Source organism: Pimephales promelas, chromosome 6 (assembly GCF_988280905.1).
Source record: "Pimephales promelas chromosome 6, fPimPro1.hap1.1, whole genome shotgun sequence".
Taxonomy (NCBI): Eukaryota; Metazoa; Chordata; class Actinopteri; order Cypriniformes; family Leuciscidae; genus Pimephales; species Pimephales promelas.
This window is the reverse complement of record NC_142774.1, coordinates 3,215,920-3,240,697: the sequence shown is the minus strand read 5'-3', so window position 1 is coordinate 3,240,697 and position 24,778 is coordinate 3,215,920. Positions and strand designations below refer to the sequence as shown.

The window sequence follows — 24,778 nt, the reverse complement described above, 5'->3', positions numbered from 1 at the left end:
GTGTCTCTTCAGCTAATTGACTTATTGCTGTAAGTAAATATAAGAATAACCTTTATATATTTTTTGTAATATTTAAATTTAATCAGGTTGAAATATATCAAATATGATCATCAGGTTTTTCAGGAACATTTATTTGCATTGCATTATATGTTTTAAAATTACACAGCTTTGATAAAACTAAGCATTTTAATATCATCTTACTAAGACGTTAATGGTGTATATATAGTGACAAATGATATTTATATCTATTTTATGCTTTGCACATTGTGTACATTGAACTGAGAGAGTAAAGATTGTGTCCTTGTTCAGGTTGTATGATTGTAATATCACAGCTGAAGGTTGTGCTGATCTGGCTTCAGCTCTGAGATCAAACTCACACCTCAGAGAACTGGATCTGACATGGAATAAAATAAGATGTGGAGGGCTGATATCCCTCTCTGATGGACTGAAGGATCCTCACTGTAAACTGGAGAAACTGATGTAAGATCATACATTAATCTTAACTGAGACAAGTATCAAATTATTTTAAGGGATTGTTCAAATTATGATTTACATAAACAGCGAATCCCAATGTCACGCCTTGATTTTAGGCTTGTTCGACTTGAACCAGCGCTGCACAGACCCGATCGGTTTATGACATCACTCTCGCGGTATTTTGATTTCGTTCACCGATCGGTCTGTGCAGGGCTGTTTCAAGCCTTTGGTCTGGTTTAATGTCTGTCATGTGATCCCCTGTTCTAGTCATGTGATCTTGCTAGGTTTTCCTTGTCTTATGTGTCATCTTCTGATTGTTTTGTCTTGTTTGTTCACAGGTGTCACTTGTCTAGTCATTAATAGTGGTCGACCGATATTGGGTTTTTTTTTTATGGCCAATGCCGATATCTTAGAGAGCAGGGTTATACATCAATATGTAATAAATTATAATTAGATTAGAAAAGAATCTTTAAAATAATCATGCTTATACTTTAGATGGCAACTTCTTGAATTTGCAATCCTACAGTATTTCTCACAAATAAAGTAATTGATTAAAAATATATGAATATGTGAATAAAAAGGAAGTGAACACTGTAACAAGGCACTCAGTAATCTGATAATTTCATGCACACTGTTAATCATATGTTTTCAATTAAAGACTTTTTTTTTACTTTTGACAAGGTAACACTAATTACCCCCACAGTGACACAGTGGGCAACTGGATATAGCACAGCATATTTTAAAGTGAAGGTGATTTTTCGATCGCTTCTCCTGTGAAGCTGATCTTTTTTTTCGCATTCACTCACTGTGCACGGACCGACCATCACTCGCAGTAACACGTTTATGATTGCTACAAATGCACACTTCACAAGATTTCACAGCTGGATTTAATTAAATCAGCAAGGTTTGTGAAATTAAATCTTTCTTTATTTACCAGTTCTGTCTAACAAAGTATTAGATATCACTGACAGAGATCATAAACTAATGAAGTGTGCATGAATGTGAGTGAGCGCTGTGTGATCAGGGAGCTGCAGTTCTCTTCTCAGGCTCTGGTGTTCTCAGTGCCATTAAAAAAAAAAGTCCTGCTTCCAACACATTGGCCAAACAGAAAAACTTATCGGTGGATACCGATATTTTAAAAAATTCCAAATATTGCCAAGGCCGATATATCGGTCAACCACTAGTCATTAGTCTTGTGTGCATTTAAGGCCTCATGTTTGCCTTGTTACTTTAAGTTTTGTTTCTTGTAACCGCTATTGGTAAGTTTCACAGCCATGATCATGTTTCTGTTTTGAGTTTCATGCCATGCCTATGTTTTATGTTTGATCTGGTTTTGGATTTAAAATATACTGCACTTGGGTTCTTCAAACTTCTTCAAACCTTCAGTGGACTTACTTAAATTTTTTTTCTCATTACTTCCACACAATTTTAGTATTTAATATCTCAGTCTTTCTGTGGTTGGTCATGCTGAACTGAGATATTGTGTCAATTATCTACAGGTTGAGATACTGTAAGATCATAGATGTAGGCTGTGCTGCTCTGGCTTCAGCTCTGAGATCAAACTCACACCTCAGAGAACTGGATCTGTCTGGGAATAATCTACAACGTGCAAGTGTGAAGAGTCTCTCTGCTTTAAAAGATAACCTACAATGTAAACTGAAGACACTGCTGTAAGTATTGATTCATATCGGGTTTTTCCTGCATTGAAAGTTTTCCGTGTATCCCTGTATCATTTATTCAGTCATTTTTTGATTTAATATTAAGATTTGAAAAATGAAAAAACAGCGATCTATATGATTTCTAATATTCTAATTATAGTCCTCCAATGCTGCAGTTGTATGGATGCTCAACGAGTTTATTGCAACTACATTTAATCTTTTTCTCATCAAACAACTAGACCAAAGAATGCCCCGACACAACCCGTAGCGGGGAAGAGCATAGACAGGGCTTTCTTCTGTAGACCAGCATTTCTCAAGTGCCAAGGGGGTCCGTGAAATAATTTGCTATAATCTACTGTATTTTCCTGGTAGCAAGTAACGTTTTTTTATCATAAAACACGCTGTGATTTATTCCAAAGTGACTTATAGGCCTATATAATGCATTTAATTTCAAATCATCTAAATGTTGACTTTTAAAAGTAGGCGTGTCCAAGAAGGCTATTTGCTATGTATTTTGGTTTATTTTTGGTGTGCACTAGAAAGATTTTCAAGTAGACCGAGACGCAGCGCATCATGTTTTTTTTTTCCAAAGGCATGATATTTTGTTGTCATTTTGAATATACATAAAAAAATATATATATTTTACTGTTTCGAATGATGTTATATTATCTATATGACTATAAATGGCAGACTATTAAAGAAACACTCCACTGTTTTATTTTAAATAGGTTTATAGGTTTATCTACATTTAGATGGGTGGGCAAACACATTTTTGTCTCAGTTCATGCATTCTCTTAGTCTGGCAGTGCCGACGCTACCTTAGCTTAGGTTAGGTTACTTTATTGGTACCCATAGGTAAACTAGTGTTACAGTCTGAGAGGCATCGACATCCTTCATTGACCACAAACATAACATTCAACATACCAAACATTAAAACATATAAAAACAGCAGGTGATAAATACATAAAAATAAAATAAAAAATAAAAAAGGAAGGACCAAGTACAGTACATGACCAGGTTGCTTATGTATTTTGTACAGATAAATTTACTGTATGTTTAGCATAGTGATTGCTGCAGGTATAAAACTCTTTTCAAATCTAGTGGTCCTGTAGCCAGGTACTCTTAGCCTCTGTCCAGAGGGAAGATACAAAAATTCCCAATTCAAAGGATGTAGGCTATCTTTTTTAATAGCCATAGCTAAACGCTGTAGCTGTTTAGCATACAGGGATGTGAGGTGCAGCTGGGACTCCCCAGTCAACTTACTTGCCCATTTTACTATTTGGTTACTATGTATTTTAGTATCTCTGATAGTCATTGTATTATTCTTTTCTTTATGTATTAGTGTTTAGAATATTTAATTTACTACTAATTATATTGATTTATATCTTAATTTATTTTTATTTTTACCATGGATAACCATGGTAGCGTATGACAGTCATTATTTAACCTTTCATTGGCCTACAAAGCTGAGGCAAAACGTAAGTGAATTTATATTTACACAGAAGAAAGTTTAGGCTCTTCCCCCGGTATGAGTTGGGTTGAGCTATTGGTTAGTCTGGTTGTTTGATGAGAAAAATATAAAATGTATTAATTTTTAATTGCAATAAACACGTTAAAAATCCGAAAACTGCAGCATCGGAGGACTATTATTTGAATATTAGAAATCATAGGCTATTCAAGCTGTTTTCTAATTTTATACTTTTAATATTAAATAAAAAAACGACTGAACAAATGATACACAGATTCTCCTGAAATCACCACCACATTTGTGGTAGAAAAGTACCGTGCAGTGCAGCTCTATAATTGGCTAAAATGCTTTACCTTTCCCTGTGGATGACCTGTGACCTACTTTCTGTAAGATCTGAGTTTTCCTTGTTTTGAATTTTAAAAAACTGAATTTGAAGTACCAAATTTCTTCATCTTGAAAACTTAAATCTGTATTTTTTTTTTTTACAATTTTTTTGAATTTTTTGAATTTTTTTTTTTTAGAATTCAGAACAACAAAAAAAGCTGTTTGAAAATACATGTCTATAAATCTTAGCCATAAAAACATCTCAATTTGTTTAATTTCATATGTTCTATATTCATTTAAAGAAATCAAATTCAGAACTATTTAAAAATCCAAATTGAAATTCAAATAATTTTGTCATAATATAAGCTCAATAATGACTGCAAAATAATTTTTTGTCCTGCCAAAGCCTTATTTGATCAGTTATTGTGATCTATGAGTGATGTAGATGACTGCTGCACTTGTGTCAGGGCGCATGTTAAAGGACAATTCTGGCGCAAAATGAACCTAGGGTGTAATATCACATTGGTACCGATTCGACCATTCTCTTGGATTTATTTTCATGATAATCAAATGTAAAGAGTTTTATATCTAAAAACAGGTTAGCTTATAACGCTAGTATAAAGGGTATAGAGTAATGAAAAAAAAAAAAAAAACGCTATAGTTAATATCACTAACAAGGCCCAAAATAGCCCCACACTAACACAGTAACATAATGAGGGTCCCTACATGCAAAACGAAGCATTGAGAACTTTGTAAGTGTATAGACCGTTTAATAAGAAGAAACGTTATAAAGTAAGTAGGTAACCAATCTTAGAAGTTAGAAAAGTCGACTTTTTTAAAGGAAACAGGAGTGCACGTGGGGTGGGGTCACGTTCTGAAAAGAACTGTCAGCTACCACTAAAGACCATTTTTGACCCAGGAAAAACCCTATAATGATGATATTCAGTCGTGTGAATAGAAATGTCTGCTGTAATGCATCTTACTGTCTGTTTTTTACTGACAGCTATTAAATGAGGGTGAATATGGAGCCACTACAGAGACATCATCTGAAGTTACGGTGACCTTTACTTCACTTTACTCTATATAACTGGACATGATTTTTGTATAAGATCTAATCTCACATTCATGTATTAGTGTATTGTTCTTTTTTATTTTTTTGTTTTGCCATCTCCATGAATTGAGCAGCTAAACACACTCACATTAACAGTAATGAGTATTCAGAGCTGAGTTTCATCTGTGTTTCGGGGAACTGGATGTTTAATAGGGTTTAATAGGGTATTGAGAATGATTAATCAATCAATCAAATCCCTTCCTGGGATTTGATTGAAGCTCTTGCCATTGTCGCATTATTATTATCTGTCTTTGCATTGGTGTAGTGGGAAGAAGACACTGCTTAATGGATTTAAGGGTGTCATTGTCTGTTGGGTTTTTTTTTTTTTTTTTTTTTTTGGTTGATGATGTTTATATGATGTGTTCATTAATATTCACCTTTTATTACTGTCATTCCTCAGAAAGAATCTGTTATCGTCAGTGTTAAAATCAGTTTAACATCAACTTAAATTACTCTTACTTATGTTCATATGTTTGAAAGCATCAGATGTTTGGTTGTGATACAGTCAAATCTCCTCACCATTTTTTCAATATAACTTTTTATATATTAAATTTTTTTCAAAGCAGCTTTGCAGTAATAAATAAGTCTACTGGATTTGACATTGCTGATCTGATGAAGCTTTTAATTTGGCTTTCTTGGCATGCATCAGATTTAATTTTATTCACAGCTGTTAGTCTCTTGGCTGTCACGTGTGTACAGAGATAAACAGTCTTGAATTAATTTGCGTTCACGTCCTCATGAGAAGTTCGTAGGCTACTTACGAGTTGTGAAGTCGTGTTTATGATGGCAGGGACGAGTAAGATGGTGGTGTGTTTTTAATTAATTACACAAAAATACTGCAAGGTTTTGAAACTGTTCTTTGAAACATTCATTATGAAGCCACTGCAAACTTTATCGTTACATATTATATTGTTATACTATAATGCCATATTCTGTGCAGGCAATTAGCTTATTTCACTATACAGTAAATAGAAAAGCCCTAAAATATCCCTGCTAAATACATTTACGTATTGTGGTATTTTTGTTTCTTTTTAGTTACATTTATTGTTGTTTTAAGTTACCAAATGTCAAAATGTGTAAAAGAAATGTTTCAAGAACTGAATTCTGTCATTTTGAAAATGAAATTAATAAAAATCCACTCATATTTGGGTCAATGACGTGAAGTGTACATTTTCTGTCAGATTGCATTTTTATTTATATAAATTTCATAGTGACCTTTTGTGGTAAACTAGCTTGTTTTGTTTAGGTGGCCAATTCTGTGCCTGTAAATTTGACTGAATTTGAAGATGCAACCAAATATGTGGTGCGACCACTGTAGACTGTTTTCCATGATAGATATATGTCCTCCTAGATTGGCCGTTTATGTTTAATCTATGTACAATATGAGAAATGCAAAGAAAAAAAATCTAGACTAGAGCATGTAATTTCAGTTTAGTAACGGTGTATTTATTAGTATTGTATTAGCCTATTTGTTTATTTAAACTGTTTTCATTTTTACCAGATGACACTGCATCTTTAAAGTATCTTATAGGATAAGATTGAAATATTGTTACAGTTTAAATGAACTGTTTTCTATGTGAATATATAGTGAAATGTAATTTATTTCTGTGATCAAAGCTGTATTTTCAGCATCATTTACTCCAGTCTTCAGTGTCACATGATCCTCCAGAAATCACTCTAATATAAGGATTTGCTACGCAAGAAACATAATCTGATTATTATCAATGTTCATATTTTTGTGGAAACTGTGATACATTTTATTTGTCACAGATTATTTGATGAATTGAAAGTTCAAAAGAACAGCATTTATTTGAAATAGAATCTTTTGTAACATAGCTAATATCTACATATCACCCCAGTCCTCCGCACGCTCCACTGGCTTCCACTGTGGTTTAGGGTGGAGGATAAGGTCCTGCTGTTTGTGTTCAAGGCCATCAATGGTACGGCCCTAGCCTACCTCGCTGAATTACGAACTGACTACCAACCAGCCAGAACCCTGCGCTCCTCTGAACATAACATGAATATAAAGTTTGGAGGTCGGTCATTTGCCATCCAGGGCCCAAAGCTGTGGAACACACTTTAACTACACCTACGAAGCATCATGTTGAGTGTTTTTAAATGCAGTTGAAAACACATCTTTTAAACAAGCTTTTAACACGTAGCCTCCGACCTGACTTGATTGTTATTTTTATGCACACTTATGTTTTATATACTGTTGTCTACTGGAAAGCGCCTTGTGCACCATTTGACTGTCTTAAGGCGCTCTACATATAAAATTAGATTGATTGATTGATTGATTGATCTCCCAGCATGCAGTGCACAGCCTCCTCTCCTCATGAGCTCCCGCAGACGGGCGGCGATCGGGCCAAACTCACTCAGCTCCCCGCCAAGGACTCGTCCTCCATAGACAGCACCTCTGAGCTGGGCGGCCCCAGAGTGCTGACCTTTGACCTGCTGAACATGGTGATCTGCTTCAAGCGGATGGCCATTTTCCTGGAGCCCGTCACAGACACGCTGGAGGTGCTGCGGTTCCTGCTCGGGTGAGACACGGCCTTTACAAATCACACTGACACCTGCACATCTCGCACTGCTTCTGCCTGTTCTTCAGGGGCCGTTGCACCAGCTCTGCATAAGTTACAACTTAGCCTAGTTTTGACATAAATGGGCAATAAGATGCGCACAACTAAACATTTTTAAAATAGCAGACAGATTGAACTGCATCAATAAGCTCTTCTTTTACCTGACTGTTTTTACCTAATTCTTTAAACACGTATGATAATGCTGGCCTTTACACTCGCTTACATTTTAAAAGAGAGAACATTATGTGAATAGATCACTTTGTTAGCGGCTCATCAACACGAACCCTTCATACAGTGACCCGCTGTGTGCATCTGTCCCATCGGTCCGTGTTGAATCAGTCATAAACAATAAATGTTATTTCTACTGTTTTTTTGTATCTGTCACAGTCTGCGTCTGCACCATCCTGTCTGCGTCTCCTGCACTACACTTCCCATGATCCTCTCGTCTGCACACCTGAACTCACTCCCTCATCAGCCTCCCGGTCAGCGTCCTGTTTCATCTGTTTCACCTGTTTGCACCTCATTATGTTTGATTCTTCCGTGTATTTAGTTCCCTCTGTTCCATTCAGTCTTTGTCGGTCGATGTTTGATGTTACCCGGTGTTTGCTCCTGTTCCCTGTACCTTGGCATGTGTTTTGGAAGTAAAAATCATCTTTATTTGTGTTTGGACTCAGCCTGTTCCTTCTGCTTCCACCACACCCCGTGACAGTATCATTGCTTTTTTATTTATCCTCATTTATTTAGTTTCTACTACCTTATGAACAAAAGGTGCAATGGAATAAAGTATAGAGTTAGTTACTAAGTTTCTATTGTGGACTTCATTTTCCATTTTAAGGGAGAACTCACGAACGGCTGGTGAACCCAACCCTGGTGACTGTATAATGTTACTCATTATGTATGGGTCTCTATTGGAGAAGGTTTTTTACGTTTTTAGGCGTTTGGTTTGAAGAACGTATGACTTGGGCTGTGCATAGATAAAATTGTGCTGAAGTGTGAAAAAGTTTTGAATGTAATGAGAAGTTTGACTGGGTGTGAGTGGGGGGCTAATAGGGAGACGATGCTGCTAATTTATCAGGCCATGATTAGATCAGCTCTAGATTATGGGTGCTTCGTGTATGGATCTGCTTCCAAAACTGCTCTAGCTAGGTTAGATGGGGTGCAGGCAAGGGCTTTGAGGCTTTGCTGTGGGGCCGTTAGAACTTCCCCAGTTCCTGCACTACTCATTGAAATGGGAGAAATGCCCTTATGGTTGAGATGTATTAAATTAGGGTTACAGTACTAGGTAAAACTTAGTGGGTGTAATCATACCTTCCCAGCAAGGTGTCTGTTACAAGAGGTTGCTGGAGCTAATAGATATAATACATTTTTTGTCATAGTAAATCAGTGGGCCGGGAAGATGAGTATGGATCAAGGAGGTATTTTAGAGCACACAAGCTGGTTACCAATACCATATTGGATGTTGCCTGAAATTAATATTGAGTTGGGTTTTTTACAGAAAAAAGATAACTGGGAAGTGGCACCAAAAATAGGGGAATATCTTAATTCAATTAGTCAGAGCACAATGATTATTTTTACAGGTGGATCTCGAGATCCAGTTAGTGGGAGAGCTGGATTTGGGGTGTATGTGGAACAGTTAGGGTTGGAAATTGGTCGGCGTATTTCTAATGGAAGCTCTGTCCTCACTGCTGAATTAATGGCAATTCTATGGGCTCTATGGTGGATTGAGGAAGTCAAACCTAGAGAAGTTATTATCTGCTCTGATTCTGTAGGTGCTCTAGATAATTTAAAAGTAGGAAAATCTAAATCTCGTCCTGACATTGTCAATGACATCTTGAATGTGGTTTTTAGTACTAGGTTTATTTGCAACATCTGTTGTTGCTGGGTTCCCGGGCATGTGTGAGTGAGTGGGAATGAACGAGTGGATAATATTGCAAAGGAGAGCTTAGGAAGAGAAGTAGATGTCCATGTATTATTAGGGAGAGTGGAATTAAGAGAAAAAATTAAAGAGAGTTTAATAAAAGAATGGCAGAGAGGGTGGGAAAAGGAAATTAGGGGTAGACATTACTTTTCTATACAACCTGAAGTTAGGAAAAGATGCTCATGTAACATTTTGTCCCGCAGGGACTCAGTTAAAGGGTAACTAAACACCAAAACAACTTTTTTTAGTTAATGATCTGTAAGAATGGAGCTTCATAAATGCTGTTCATTGATTCGAGTACATTTTTTGACAATTGAGTATAAAGTGTTTTGATTTTCAAATATATGGTGTAAAAACGTCTGAGTGCTGCCCTCTTCAGGTTAAACGGAAAGCTCCTGCAGTAGGGGTACTTGCTGACGTAGCGAACTCTCAGACGCACTCTGTCACACCCTTGGTGCGAGCTCACCACGCCCTTGGCAGCCCCTGGTATAAAAGCATCTGGTTCCGTCAAAACTACTGTAGCGAGTCAGGAGTTGGATTTATGAATATTGAAAACGATCAGGATACTATAGCATATAATAGCATCTAGTTAGCATAGCATTTATATAGTTATTTAGATTATTTTTGAAAACGACCAGGATAGAGTATTGTTGCATCTATTTAGCATAGCATTATATAGATAATTTAGATTATTTTGTGTAGCTAGTAGCATAGTACAGTTAGGATAGCTTCAAGTTAGCATAGATTTATCAGTGTTTAGTACAGTGATCAGGATAGTAACGGAGGTGGACATGGGCTTCTCCACACGCAGTGCCAAACACTGCTCGTCCTGCATGGACTCCTCCACCGCAGCGGCGTCTTGATGTGAGTGATCATGGATATTTTAATCACAATTTATGGTTAGGATAAAGTTAATCCTCTAGGGTCGACAAACGAGCCGGTGCATTTTGCTGGATTTTTTCATATAGCGGCATAATATCAATAGCGTGCGCTATTGAGATCAACTCGACGACATAAGTCATCAGATGCCGGTCGCGATGCGGGAGTTAAGACCGCAGTTTGAGCCAGCGGCTCGAATGGATTTGGCCCTGTGTATACATACAATTCACCCTCATCCACTTCAGGTGAAGGTGAAGGTGAGGGAGAAAAGTCCTCGACTTCAAATGGCCGCTCTGTTGCAAAGGCAGCTATTGAGTCACTCCAGACTAGTCTCGCTCTATTTTAGAGTCTGACAGCAGCTGTCACTCACGGCGGGTCTCAGGTGCACGCCCCCTAGCCCCGCTGGGGTCTGCCCATTTTTTCAGCATTTTTCAAATATTGCTAGTGGGTGGAGTCAGGCTCTGACCAGGGGTTTAGTTACCCTTTAAAATGTGCAGATTGAGATTGGGGCACTGTGGGTAGGTTGAATTATTCTTTGCACATTGTAGGGAAGCATGTTTCTGGCTTGTGTGAATGTGGGAGTCTTGAGACTGTAGGGCATGTTTTCCTGGAATGCAGAAAGTATAGGGTTGAAAGAAATGTTCTCTTTAGTAAACTGTCAGGACATGGAGTTAAGGCATTTTCTGTTTTATCTTTGTTTGAACACAGTGACGAGCATAAACTGATCTCCAAAGCAGTTCTTCAATTCTTGCATGACACAGGATTGTATGTAAGAATTTAGCACAAACTTTGACCCGTGGAGGGCAGTAATACGCTCAGCAGCGTCTACACTGCCGGAATCCTACAAGAAGCAGAAGAAGAATAGCAAAGTGTTCACTGCCTATCAATTTCCGTAATACCTTTCCTTTCATTCAGACAGACCACTTTCATCTCATACTTCTTCAATCACCCTATCAATCACACTTCCTGTATATCTGTTTTTTCCTTCCAATTTATGACCTGTGCCATGAATAACACAAAACTCTTTTTTACTTATATTGTGTCATCTAAGCGTTTTGGTTGTGAAATCCGCGTGAATATGGTGACGAAAAAGTCTGTGAAATTCAATGTAGTATGCACTCCAGGCGGCTAAATGCATACTACAACAACACCAAGCCCGCGCGCCTACAACCTTCACACACGCGGCGGTGGAGCGTTTTTAAGATTTCCACTCTGGAGGGTGGTTTCACTTTTTTGCGTTTTTAAGCCCCCAAAACGCCGTCGCCGTGTAAACGAAAGGCACATCCGATAAAATATTTTTACGTTTTCATCCGCGAGCGTTCTCGTGTAAACAGGGCTTATTGACATTATAAACTCAAGAGACACTGCTGTGTCGGATTCTTCATATCATATAATAATGTCATTTGAACTTAATGTGTCAGCAGTTATGACCCATGATTTGTGTTTGGATAAATTATGCTGAATTTGGGGTTAATGAGACGTTATCATCAAAACTGAATGGTAGGGTAAAGGGATATAGCCAGTTTGTACAGAATCCAAATCATTACGCCTATGGAGAGTGTTCACTGTTCACAAAGATAGCGAACCAGCCGTGTGTGTGCGTGTATTTGCGCAATATTTCTATTAAATGACTTCCTGAATTGGCCTAAAAATATATATATTTTTTGGAAGATCTACTCAAATATTATTCCCTTTCATACTGGTGTTGAGATTCAAACTCTTATTATTGATTGGGATATTCATAAAATTAGTGGATGTTCTTAAATATTGTATGTATTTTTTGCACTGTATTATAGCCTATGGTTGTTTTGATGAACGCTTGTCCTGCTTGTGATTCCTGATCTGACCTGCAGAGGACAGCAACTCTTCAAACTCCAGCTGGACAAACGCAGTTTGTTGTTTCCGTATTTGTCGTCTTTTGTTATAATGACATTTCAATCTTCCTCTAAGAGTAGTTTGACGCATAAATGTGCGAAAATAGAACAATTGGACCATTCGGGAACATTACTCACCTCCTCCTTAAGAAACCTGAAACACGACGCCCATTTCCTGAGAGGCGGAGTCATCAAAGTGAAAGTAAAATCCATCCGCATACGCAGCAGCCATTTTATGAAAACATCTAAAATCATTTAGATTGTCTTAATGTAACTTCAATGTGATCAGCAGGATTTGAGACGGATACATTCAAACAGGTGAGTCTTCTAAACAGTTTAAGTATTGCTTACATTGATTTTATTTTTGTGTTTTTGTAACTATATCGCTGTGTCCCACTCTAGGGCCATTTTGTTTCCATTAATTTTATAATATACATCTAAATACATTTTATGGTTTAAAGTAGACTAATGAATTTCTGAACGCCAATACATTGTGTTAGTAAAGATAGCGAGACAATCCCTTTTAAAGACAATAGTTCGACGTTTGTTTTCAAATATTTAGGGCGTCATACAGGCCTGCAGAAGATTCAAAGAGTTTAATTTCTCTAATATCCCACTTAGCAAAACTGTTCAAACGACATATTTTTAATGTCTTTGTCAAATTGTCACAAAAGCGTAGCCTACGTTGAAAGACGTCTTTTGGACATAATTTTGCTTAAAGGGTAACTAAACACCAAAACAACTTTTTTTAGTTAATGATCTGTAAGAATGGAGCTTCATAAATGCTGTTCATTGATTCGAGTACATTTTTTGACAATTGAGTATAAAGTGTTTTGATTTTCAAATATATGGTGTAAAAACGTCTGAGTGCTGCCCTCTTCAGGTTAAACGGAAAGCTCCTGCAGTAGGGGTACTTGCTGACGTAGCGAACTCTCAGACGCACTCTGTCACACCCTTGGTGCGAGCTCACCACGCCCTTGGCAGCCCCTGGTATAAAAGCATCTGGTTCCGTCAAAACTACTGTAGCGAGTCAGGAGTTGGATTTATGAATATTGAAAACGATCAGGATACTATAGCATATAATAGCATCTAGTTAGCATAGCATTTATATAGTTATTTAGATTATTTTTGAAAACGACCAGGATAGAGTATTGTTGCATCTATTTAGCATAGCATTATATAGATAATTTAGATTATTTTGTGTAGCTAGTAGCATAGTACAGTTAGGATAGCTTCAAGTTAGCATAGATTTATCAGTGTTTAGTACAGTGATCAGGATAGTAACGGAGGTGGACATGGGCTTCTCCACACGCAGTGCCAAACACTGCTCGTCCTGCATGGACTCCTCCACCGCAGCGGCGTCTTGATGTGAGTGATCATGGATATTTTAATCACAATTTATGGTTAGGATAAAGTTAATCCTCTAGGGTCGACAAACGAGCCGGTGCATTTTGCTGGATTTTTTCATATAGCGGCATAATATCAATAGCGTGCGCTATTGAGATCAACTCGACGACATAAGTCATCAGATGCCGGTCGCGATGCGGGAGTTAAGACCGCAGTTTGAGCCAGCGGCTCGAATGGATTTGGCCCTGTGTATACATACAATTCACCCTCATCCACTTCAGGTGAAGGTGAAGGTGAGGGAGAAAAGTCCTCGACTTCAAATGGCCGCTCTGTTGCAAAGGCAGCTATTGAGTCACTCCAGACTAGTCTCGCTCTATTTTAGAGTCTGACAGCAGCTGTCACTCACGGCGGGTCTCAGGTGCACGCCCCCTAGCCCCGCTGGGGTCTGCCCATTTTTTCAGCATTTTTCAAATATTGCTAGTGGGTGGAGTCAGGCTCTGACCAGGGGTTTAGTTACCCTTTAATGTGATGTCAGCACAATATAAAACTGTCTCTCGAGTTTTTCTTCTGGCACAAAGCACAGGAATAATGAGGTGCAGTACGATTGGATTCGCGAGTTTAGGCCATTTTTTTTGCCATTTATGCTCAAAATGTTGCCATGTAAAGAGTTGGCATGTATTGAAAGTACCCGTACTGAGGGACATTGAAGTTGTGTGTTACCACCACAACCACATTATATTTTACCAACTTTGAATTCTTAACCTAAAAGACCTAATCCTAAATACGAGGGTATAAGGATTTGGCCTTCTACTTTAAGAATTAAAAGTTGGTAAAATATGATTTTCAGTCACATGGCTTTATTTAGTAATTTCCTGAGAATGACTGGTGGTAATTAATTTAGCATACATATTCATGTTTTGTTTCAGTTCATTTAAGATGCAAAAATCACAGTCATATGAATCCAGCTGTGTGTCCATGGAGAGTGACCGCTCAATGGATCCTACACGTAACGTCAGCGGACACACTAATCCTGGCTTTAGGTAAACACTTTACTAAACCATTTATCTGATTACATCTGTGTTGAACTAAGAAATTGTTCATTATTAATGCTGTAGATGTGCTTAAGTGACTATAGAATGCAAGACGGTATTAAATAAAGTATCTTAATCAATTACTCACATATGTGGATATGCACTAGCTGTAAAGTCACCTGATGTAAAGTCTCCAACAGCAAAATAAATATTAATAGAATCATTCAGTCACTCGAATCAATTAATACAAAAGTCATGAATTTAAGATTTGTGTTTAACTAAATCCACAGACGGGACCCTCCAGACTCCAGCTGTGTGTCCATGAAGAGTGACCGGTCAATGGATCCTCCACTTAAGTTTAGTGGACACACTGATCCTGGCTTTAGGTAAACACAGTATTAAAAACTTATCTTATTACATCATCTGTGTTGAAAGTAAGGAAAAAAAGGTGCATTATTAATGCTTTAAAGGTGTTATAGAGACTGTATGTAATGCATTAATTAAAAGATCTACAACAGCATAATAAATATTAATGGATTAATTCAGTCACCCGAATCAGTTCCTTGCAAAAGTCATGCATTTAAGAGTGTGTGAATTACATTCACTTGTGTTTAAGATGGGACAGACGGGACCCTCCAGACTCCAGCTGTGTGTCCATGAAGAGTGACCGGTCAATGGATCCTCCACTTAAGTTTAGTGGACACACTGATCCTGCCTTTAGGTAAACACAGTATTAAAAATTTATCTTATTACATCATCTGTGTTGAAACTAAGAAAAAAAGTGCATTATTAATGCTTTAAAGGGATTATAGTGACTGTATGAAATGCATTAATTAAAAGATTTACAACAGCATAATAAATATTAATGGATTAATTCAGTCACCTGAATCAATTACACAAGTCATGCATTTAAGAGTGTGTGAATTACATTCACTTGTGTTTAAGATGGGACAGACGGGACCCTCCAGACCCCAGCTGTGTGTCCGTGAAGAGTGACCGGTCAATGGATCCTCCACTTAAGTTTAGTGGACACACTGATCCTGGCTTTAGGTAAACACAGTATTAAAAATTTATCTTATTACATCATCTGTGTTGAAACTAAGAAAAAAAGTGCATTATTAATGCTTTAAAGGGATTATAGTGACTGTATGAAATGCATTAATTAAAAGATTTACAACAGCATAATAAATATTAATGGATTAATTCAGTCACCCGAATCAATTACAAAAGTCATGCATTTAAGAGTGTGTGAATTACATTCACTTGTGTTTAAGATGGGACATACGGGACTCTCCAGACTCCAGCTGTGTGTCCATGAAGAGTGACCGGTCAATGGATCCTCCACTTAAGTTTAGTGGACACACTGATCCTGGCTTTAGGTAAACACTTTACTAAACCATTTATATAATTACATCTGTGCACAGTAAAATCATCTGTGTTCATTTAACACTGCTCTGTGTTTATATACAAAAGTAACACTGAAGAAGTGTTGGGGTTAATTAGATAATTAAAAGCACAATATGTAATATATTTGGATTAAAGTATCCAAAAAACACTAGTACAATGTTATATATTGTGCACTTACATTGACTTGTGCACTTACATTATCCCAAATGTTTCAAAGAATATTTAATCCAGAGAAATAAGCTATTTTAAGCAGTGGGTCGCCTCTCAATGACATCATACCTGCGTTACCCTCAATTTCCGGTTTTATTTAGTAGAAACCATAGAAACCACAAATATGCTTTTTATATATTATGTATTTTATTAGACAGGCAAGTAACTGTTTGCATACATTAATCGACAGAATCATTGTTATACAGCTCAACACAGTTAGTCTAAATGTTTGAATCTTGTTTTCTTGATTTAGCGCGAGTACTATTTTTACTGTGTCTCATATTGATCAATCTTACTGTAGTGTGCAACAACAAAATGTCGTAACATAACTGTAATGCTTGGTGAAAATAAGCAGGCATGAGAGACAATCTAAATGTTTAAATTAAAGTTTAATAAAAACACAAGGACACATCAAAAGGGCGTTTATTGTTTGAATTTCCTGAAAATAACCCCATTACTGGACGGCTCCCAGTTTGGAAACGTCTGCTCTATTCAATGCATTTCAGAATGAAGAGCTTACTTAACAACTCTGATATGTGAATATGAGCATTATAACAGTTGCACTTTCTGTAATGTCTCCAACAGCAACTAACCTACTAACTCCAACTAACCTAATTATTAATTCAACAAGAACAATCGACCATTACAAAAGTGATTATTTTAAGAGTGTGTGAATTACATTCACTTGTGTTAATTTCACTAAACAGACCAAATCCTCCAGACTCCAGCTGTGTGTCCATGAAGAGTGACCGGTCAATGGATCCTCCACTTAAGTTTAGTGGATACACTGATCCTGGCTTTAGGTAAACACTTTACTAAACCATATATCTGATTACATCATCTGTGTTGAAACTAAGAAAACAAGTGCATTATTAATGCTTTAAAGTCCCCGTGAAATCAAAATTGAACCTATTTACTTTGTTAGCGCATATTACTAGTCTTGTGGTGAACAATTAATCCACGCAAGTAAATATATATTAAAAAAATGTTTTACCTTGGTAATCTTTAATCAAAATCTGAAAAGTTACTTCCGGTCTGGAACGGTTTCTTTTTCTGATGACGTAGGTTTCACAGTTTGGGTGGGGAAACGCTTAACCACTCCCCTCAAACCGTTAGTTTGCTATGAGCGAAAGATGGAGAGGAGGAGCGCTAGAGTAAAACCCTGCCCTCTGTTCAATATTCCGTTTCACTTGGAAATACGTCACAGCACTGGAGAAAAATCGTTTGCAACTTCTGGTTCACGGGGACTTTAAAGGGTTTATAGAGACTGTATGCAATGCATTAATTTAAAGATTTACAACAGCATAATAAATATTAATGGATTAATCCAGTCACCTGAATCAGTTCATTACAAAAGTCATGCATTTAAGAGTGTGTGAATTACAATCACTTGTGTTTAACTAAATCCACAGACGGGACCCTCCAGGATACAGCTGTGTGTCCATGAAGAGTGACTGGTCAATGGATCCTCCACTTAAGTTTAGTGGACACACTGATCCTGGCTTTAGGTAAACACTTTACTAAATCATTTATCTTATTACACATGTTTATATTTACATTGATTAATTTGACAGACATTTGAAATGTATTCAAAAAGTCTTAAGCCGCGTTTCCACCAAAATTACCAGGAACTTTTTTCACAGGAACTTTTTTTCCCTAGACCGCTTGCTTACTGCGTTTACACCGCGTACTAAAGTACCGGTCCGGGGCGTGAAGATTACGTTGAACTGTGTGCGACTGCTCTTCCTAGCCTGCGCGTTTGTTTTGAGTTTTGTAAGGAGCAGATTCAAGCTTTGCTGCTTTTTTGTGTGCGATTGGTTTACTAACGAGGTAATTAACAAAACGGCTGAAAAGAGACGAGCACCCAAAGCTTATTCAGACAGCTCGTAATGCTAGATATAAAAGTAGACGTTTGTTATCAGCAGACATTGACCGTGAGATGGATGGGACGATCGCACCATCGGACAGAAAGAATAGCGTGGTAAGAACCAATCAGCACGTTCAGCGCACAAGTCCCACCCCGAAAGTTCCTGAACTCTGAAAAAGTACCACCTCGCCAGCAGAGACTTTCGGGGGGGAACATTTTTACCCGGAACTTCATTTAGACCCTGATTCCTGCGGTGTAAACACACCGAGTACCACCCCAAAGTTCCTAGTTCCTGCGGTGGAAACGTGGCTTTACATAGCAGGATCTTGATGAAATACAATATCCTGTTAAAATGTAGGCTATTTATATTTTTTTATTTTACAATTTTATTTTATCTTACAGCAGTGACCATCAACATGCCAAAGCCCTCAAGACCTTTAGATCTAATTTGATGAAGAAGTTTCAGTGTCTTTATGAGGGAACAGCAAAGCAGGGAAACCCAACATTTCTGAATCAGATCTACACTGATCTCTACATCACTGAGAGTGATTGTGGAGAGATCAATAATGAGCACGAGGTGAGACAGATTGAGACTCAATCCAGGAGAGCAGCAACAGAGGACACACCGATCAAATGCACAGACATCTTTAGACCTTTACCTGGACAAGACAAACCCATCAGAACTGTGCTGACTAAAGGAGTCGCTGGCATTGGAAAAACAGTCTCTGTGCAGAAGTTTGTCCTGGATTGGGCCGAAGGGACGGAGAATCAGGAGATCCAGCTCATGTTTCCACTTCCTTTCAGAGAGCTCAACCTATTGAAGGACAAAACACTCAGTCTTTCAGAGCTTCTTCATGTCTTTTTCCCTGAAACAGCAGAAATGAAACCATTCAGTGATGAATATAAAGTGGTCTTTGTTTTTGATGGTCTGGACGAATGTCGTCTGTCTCTGGATTTTAAAGTGAAACTGTGTAATATATCTGAATCCGCCTCAGTGGACGTGCTCCTGACGAACCTCATTGCGGGGAATCTGCTTCCCTCGTCTCTCATCTGGATCACCTCCAGACCAGCAGCAGCCGATCTCGTCCCCTCGGAGTGTGTCCATCGAGTGACTGAGGTACGAGGATTCAATGACCCACAGAAGGAGGAATACTTCAGGAAAAGAATCAGTGATCAGAGTCTGGCCAATAAAATCATCAGACACCTGAAGTCATCAAGGAGCCTCTTCATCATGTGCCACATCCCAGTGTTTTGCTGGATCTCGGCCACTGTCCTAGAGAAGATGTTGAGGAAATCATGGAAAGGAAAAATACCCAAGACTCTCACTGAAATGTACACACACTTCCTGATCATTCAGACCAATATAAAACATGAGAAGGATTATGAGAAGAAAGTGAAGGATGAAGATATGATCCTTAAACTGGGGAAACTGGCCTTTCAGCAGCTTGTGAAAGGCAATCTGATCTTCTATGAGGATGACCTGAGAGAGTGTGGCATTGATGAGACCGAAGCATCAGTTTACTCAGGATTGTGCACTCAGATCTTCAGAGAAAAGTTAGCCTTTTGTCAAGGGAAAGTCTTCTGCTTTGTTCATCTGAGCATTCAGGAGCATCTAGCAGCTCTTTATGTGCTGCTTTCATTCCTGCTGTACGAGAGGGATGTGCTCAATGAAACCCTCGGCTCAAAACATGCACATGAGTTCACATGTCACACGATATCTGACCTGCACCAGAGAGCCGTGGACAAGGCTCTGCAGAGTACAAATGGACATCTGGATCTTTTCCTGCGGTTTCTTCTGGGTCTCTCGCTGGAGTCCAATCAGAAGCTCCTGAAAGGCCTTGTGACACATGTTAGAAACATCCAGTACAGTAAAGACAAAACAATTGATTACATTAAGACGAGAATAAGAATGAATCCCTCACCAGAGAAATCCATCAATCTGTTCCACTCTTTAAATGAACTGGGTGATCTTTCTCTCGTAAATGAAATCCAGGAGTGTCTCGGATCTGGAGGTCTTTCAAGCACCAGATTGTCCTCGTCACAGTGGTCAGCTGTTGTCTTTGTTTTATTAACCTCAGAGTGTTTGGATGAGTTTGAGTTACAGAAATACATTAGCACCAATCAAGGCCAGAACCACACATCACCAGATGAAGTACTTCAGAAGCTCTTGCCTGTAGTTGAAGCCTCCAGATCAGCAAAGTAAGTGTGAGGACAATCATTGTCTCTCTCTCGCTCTGTGTGTGTGTGTGTGTGTGTGTGTGTTGTAGTGATGTGTTTCGCTGTTCTTTGTTGTCAATGGTCGTAATAATTTGGCCTGATTTATTTTTTTAAACAAAAGTCACACTTTACTATATTTTTTCAGATCGTAATTTACACACAATACAGCAAAAGTCAACAAAAAGTAATGAAAGCATTAAACCCACACAGATTTAGTATTTAATATCTCAGTCTGTCTGTGGTTGTGTAGTTCCTGCTGAACTGAGAGATTAAAGTGTGTGTTGTTGTTCTACAGGTTGTGGGATTGTAATATCACAGATGAAGGTTGTGCTGCTCTGACTTCAGCTCTGAGATCAAACTCACACCTCAGAGAACTGAATCTGTCTGGGAATATAATAGGAGATAAAGGAGTGGCGCTGCTCTCTGATGGACTGAAGGATCCTCACTGTAAACTGGAGAAACTGACGTAAGATCATACATGAATCATAACTGAGACAAGAATAATGTTTTTTTAACCCTTTAATTCACTCTGTATCATATTTAATCTAAATTATCAACAAGATCAAAAACCTGTTGCACACAATCTACTACTTTCCTTCTGTTGTCTGGCTGATGGTTTATAGTTTTTTTAGCAAGTAAAAGGCAAGTGTTATTTAATGTGTTTTGCTGAATATTAATATAGTGGGAGATCTGTTAGTGTTTCATGTTCTGTTATTTTGGAGTGTAAAAGGTTTTCTGGTGTGTGTTTTTGGGGTGACCATTGTGCTGAAGAGGAGAGCCTGTGGTGAGGCTGACAATCGGCCAAACAACATTAAAACTACAATTACTATATTTTAGTAATGTCTGTGCACTCCTCGGCTCAGTGATGGTCTTTTGGTTAAATACATTAGTACATGCAGGTGTGAAAGTACTTTTAACTAGCTTGAAATTATGAAACATTTATCCACAGTATTCCTGGGCCCCATGGTGCTTTGCGTGAATTATGGGTGTGACTTTCGTTAAGCTGTAAACAATCAGTGAAAGTGTCACAATGAGATGACATTAATATACTCACCCTTCAACCATCGAACATTAAATTTAAAATTGTGTAAAAGCATCAACATGTACTTCCAACAGACCAATTAACCCCAAAAGCGCGAGTCTTTGGTTAAATATCACTGAATGCTAATATATATGTATGTACAGTAGGTAGACAACCAGAATGTGGTTTTTACCGCCGCAGGTTTGCCGCGGCGGTAAAAGTTGAGGTGTATTTGCTGCCTTTGGCCACTAAGAGGCGCTACAATCACAGACTTTGAAAAGTGTCCGTTTTTTGTGTAATCTTCAGCTGCGCCGCGGCTCTTTCAGAGCGATTGAAAAATGGTAGCAGATTAATTCAAGTGAAACGTAGTTAAATTAATTAATTAATCACAATACTGAAATTAAATTGAAAAAATAATGAAACCTTAAAACATTGCAGTCAAAACATATTAGGCTACATCAATGAGGCTTTAGAATCGTATAAGACGACAGCGCATCAGCAGTCCAGTGATAGCTGTGTGGTTAACGCATCATCCTCAACCTCATATACCTCCAAACGACGCAAGATCGAACCTCGTTACATGCGCTTGGCCGACAGCTTTTATGTTTATCCTACCGTTCTTGAAGCTTAAATAGGTAGCTTTTGCAATCCGTCCCTTCAATTTATAAACTGTAGGCTACTCACTGAATTCTCAAACTGTTCCCTCGGTTTAACAATTCGTGCCCACGGATTAATAAACCGTAGCCACGAGTTCCTATTCCCTGCTCTCAGATTTGTAAACCGTGCCCTCAGTTTTTGAAATATGTACCCACAAATTCATAAACCGTGCCCACGCTTTCGCAATCCGTAGGCTACTCACGGGTGTGTAATCCGGACTTGCAGATTTGTGGCTCGTCCCCGAGAATGTGCCGCATGATTCAACCAGGCCTCCTGTTTAGATGCGGGATGCATTGTTTTTAAAAGGACTTCACTTACAAAAAAAATAAAAAAATAAATATAGCCTAAGACAAACACAAAGTTATAGGTCTATAAAAATAAAACATTCATAAATTGTTTTACATACTCCTGTCTTAATTGAACTCATTTGAAGTTATAAACGCAAATAATAGGCCTAATAATAATATGCTATTATTATTACATTTAGGCTACATATTTATAAGACGCTTTTATAAAAAAAAAAAAAAAAAGAAACAAAGCAATTCGTCAAATGTCAGTCATAATAGGCCTGGTTAGACAATAATAAAACAGGGCTGAGAATATCACAAATATAGGCCTAAACACAAGATTTTGACGCATAGGCTGACTTTTTGCCTTTATTAAACATTTAAAATATTCGCAAATTAATATGAAAAAAAAAATAGATTTTACTTTCTAAAAACTATATTTTGCCCGCAGTGCTAAATGAGAAGAGCATGTGAGAGATGATTTAGGTGATTTATAGGCATGTGTCTGAAAAATAACGACGTTTTCTTGTTATTGTGAGTTTACACAAATAAAGTAGTTGCAAATAATGTATTATGTATTTTTTTCCGTATGACCAGAAATGCTAGATTATTATAAATTGTTCCACTGTTGATAGGAACATGCAAGTGTTTGCGGCCGTGGCCGTGACATGCACACAAACAGTTGGATATACGTTAAAACCTGTGTTTGTTTGTTAGAATCGTAGCCTATTATTATTGTCTAAGACTGACATTTGACGAATTGCTTTGTTCTTTTTTGTGGATAAAAGCGTCTTCTAGCCTAAATGCATTTTTATTTGCATTACTAGGCTACTATGAATGAGTTAACCGACGACAGTAATATATTTAACATAAAATAATTTATAACTTATAACCAAACCTTTTACAGTTTTTGAACTGTGTTAATTATTATTATTATTATTATTATTATTATTATTTTCCCTTATTATAGTACTGAGCTTTTTCCTCTAAAAATTTACTTTAAAAATAAAAGTATCCTAAATGTATTTATTTTTTTTAAATGCAAGAAATGATCCATTTTAAAAAAGGATTTTAAAAACAATGCAATGCATCCCGCATCTAAACAGGAGATACGCATCTTATGTTGTGAATCATGCGGCACACTCTGGGGGACGAGCCACAAACCCGTGAGTCCGGATTACAAACCCATACGGATTGCGAAAGCGTGGGCACGGTTTATGAATTTGTGGGTACAGATTGCAAAAACTGAGGGCACGGTTTACAAATCTGAGAGCACGGATTAGGAACTCGTGGGTACGGTTTATTAATCCGTTGTGATAAAGTGCAGTTATGTTTCTAACGTTAGTGTTTTTGGAGCAACTGAATGCCTTCAAACAAAAGCTACCGAGGAATCGTCAAGAAAAGTAAAGGCCAGTTTTAAAGTTTTACAAAAAATAAACCATGTTAAATTTGTAGCCTGCCTATATTGTTCTTGAATTGTTCGAAGAAAAAAAGGACATACTAAAAACGCTAGTCTAATCTCAGGAGCTGCTTTGATTACGCTCATGGCGTTTAAAAAAACGCGGCGCTCCCATTGAAAACAATTCTGGGGGAAAACACGCCAGGCGTGTGGAAAAACGCTTTGGTGGACACACGGGCTTTCAAGTGGGGGAGGGCGCATATTTGCATTTGAATGTTGTGTTACATTCTAAAACATTTAACGTGTGACGCACACACACACAACTGCACATGCATACACACAGGGCTTACATTCTGTTTGATTGTGTTATTGTTGCAAACATGCTCCTCTAAACTCTAGTAAACTAGTGTTTTCTGTCTGTGTCAGCAGCAAAGATAAAGTTGATGATGCTGACTCGCCTTCGCAGTGAACGCGCATAGGCCTAAACGCATAGGCTACTTCGAATTAGCCTACTTACGCAGAGAGTTGCCAATTTATTTTCGTGTTTAAATGTTTTGTTTAAAAGTAGACATTTAAAGCTTTCTAGTTCATATCGCGCCTCTGTGTCCTGATTATATTGTCTGATATTTACTTCTAATGTGTTAATCCAGTCAATTTGATGATGAAACATTTATTACAATGAAGATAGAATTTATCCGAAACGAAATTTACAAGCTTTCTACAAAACAAAACTTAATTGGTGGTCAAAATCATGTCTGACCCACTCAAATATTTTCCGATATATTGGGTAGATTTTGATCCTAGGCCTACACTGGGCGTGGTGGTGTGTCAAAAAAAATACTCCATTATAAACTTCAATATTTCGTTCAAAACCACCTCAAAACAATTTGTGACATTTTAAAAAGCCGTGAATCAATGTATTAAGGCCACTGAAACTGAAACTGACATCTCTCAAATACAGGAGCAGAAGCGCTGGTTCAGATTTTATTATTTGTTGTTTAAACATGCGTGTTGCATATTTAAAAATAAATAAATAAATAAATATATTTG

The 24,778-nt window shown here is 37.7% G+C and overlaps 1 protein-coding gene across 13 annotated transcripts in view; it reads left to right on the top strand.

Annotated features, from left to right (window-relative positions):
- The window catches only part of LOC120488259 (NACHT, LRR and PYD domains-containing protein 3), a 65,647-nt gene that overhangs the window by 28,135 nt on the left and 12,734 nt on the right, over positions 1 to 24,778 (top strand). For 2 of the 13 annotated variants that reach the window (XM_089131918.1, XM_089131920.1), the window contains exons 2-9: positions 14,954 to 15,049; positions 15,280 to 15,384; positions 15,609 to 15,713; positions 15,938 to 16,042; positions 16,988 to 17,083; positions 17,693 to 17,788; positions 18,550 to 20,346; positions 20,660 to 20,830. In XM_089131918.1, the coding sequence (XP_088988044.1) occupies positions 14,954 to 15,049; positions 15,280 to 15,384; positions 15,609 to 15,713; positions 15,938 to 16,042; positions 16,988 to 17,083; positions 17,693 to 17,788; positions 18,550 to 20,346; positions 20,660 to 20,830 (2,571 nt within the window). Of the gene's footprint in view, positions 1 to 309; positions 481 to 1,973; positions 2,145 to 4,927; positions 5,361 to 11,683; positions 12,604 to 14,558; positions 14,673 to 14,953; positions 15,050 to 15,279; positions 15,385 to 15,608; positions 15,714 to 15,937; positions 16,043 to 16,987; positions 17,084 to 17,692; positions 17,789 to 18,549; positions 20,347 to 20,659; positions 20,831 to 24,778 lie in introns of those variants that run through there. The other 11 variants (XM_089131927.1, XM_089131924.1, XM_089131923.1 and 8 more) reach the window with 10 other exon arrangements.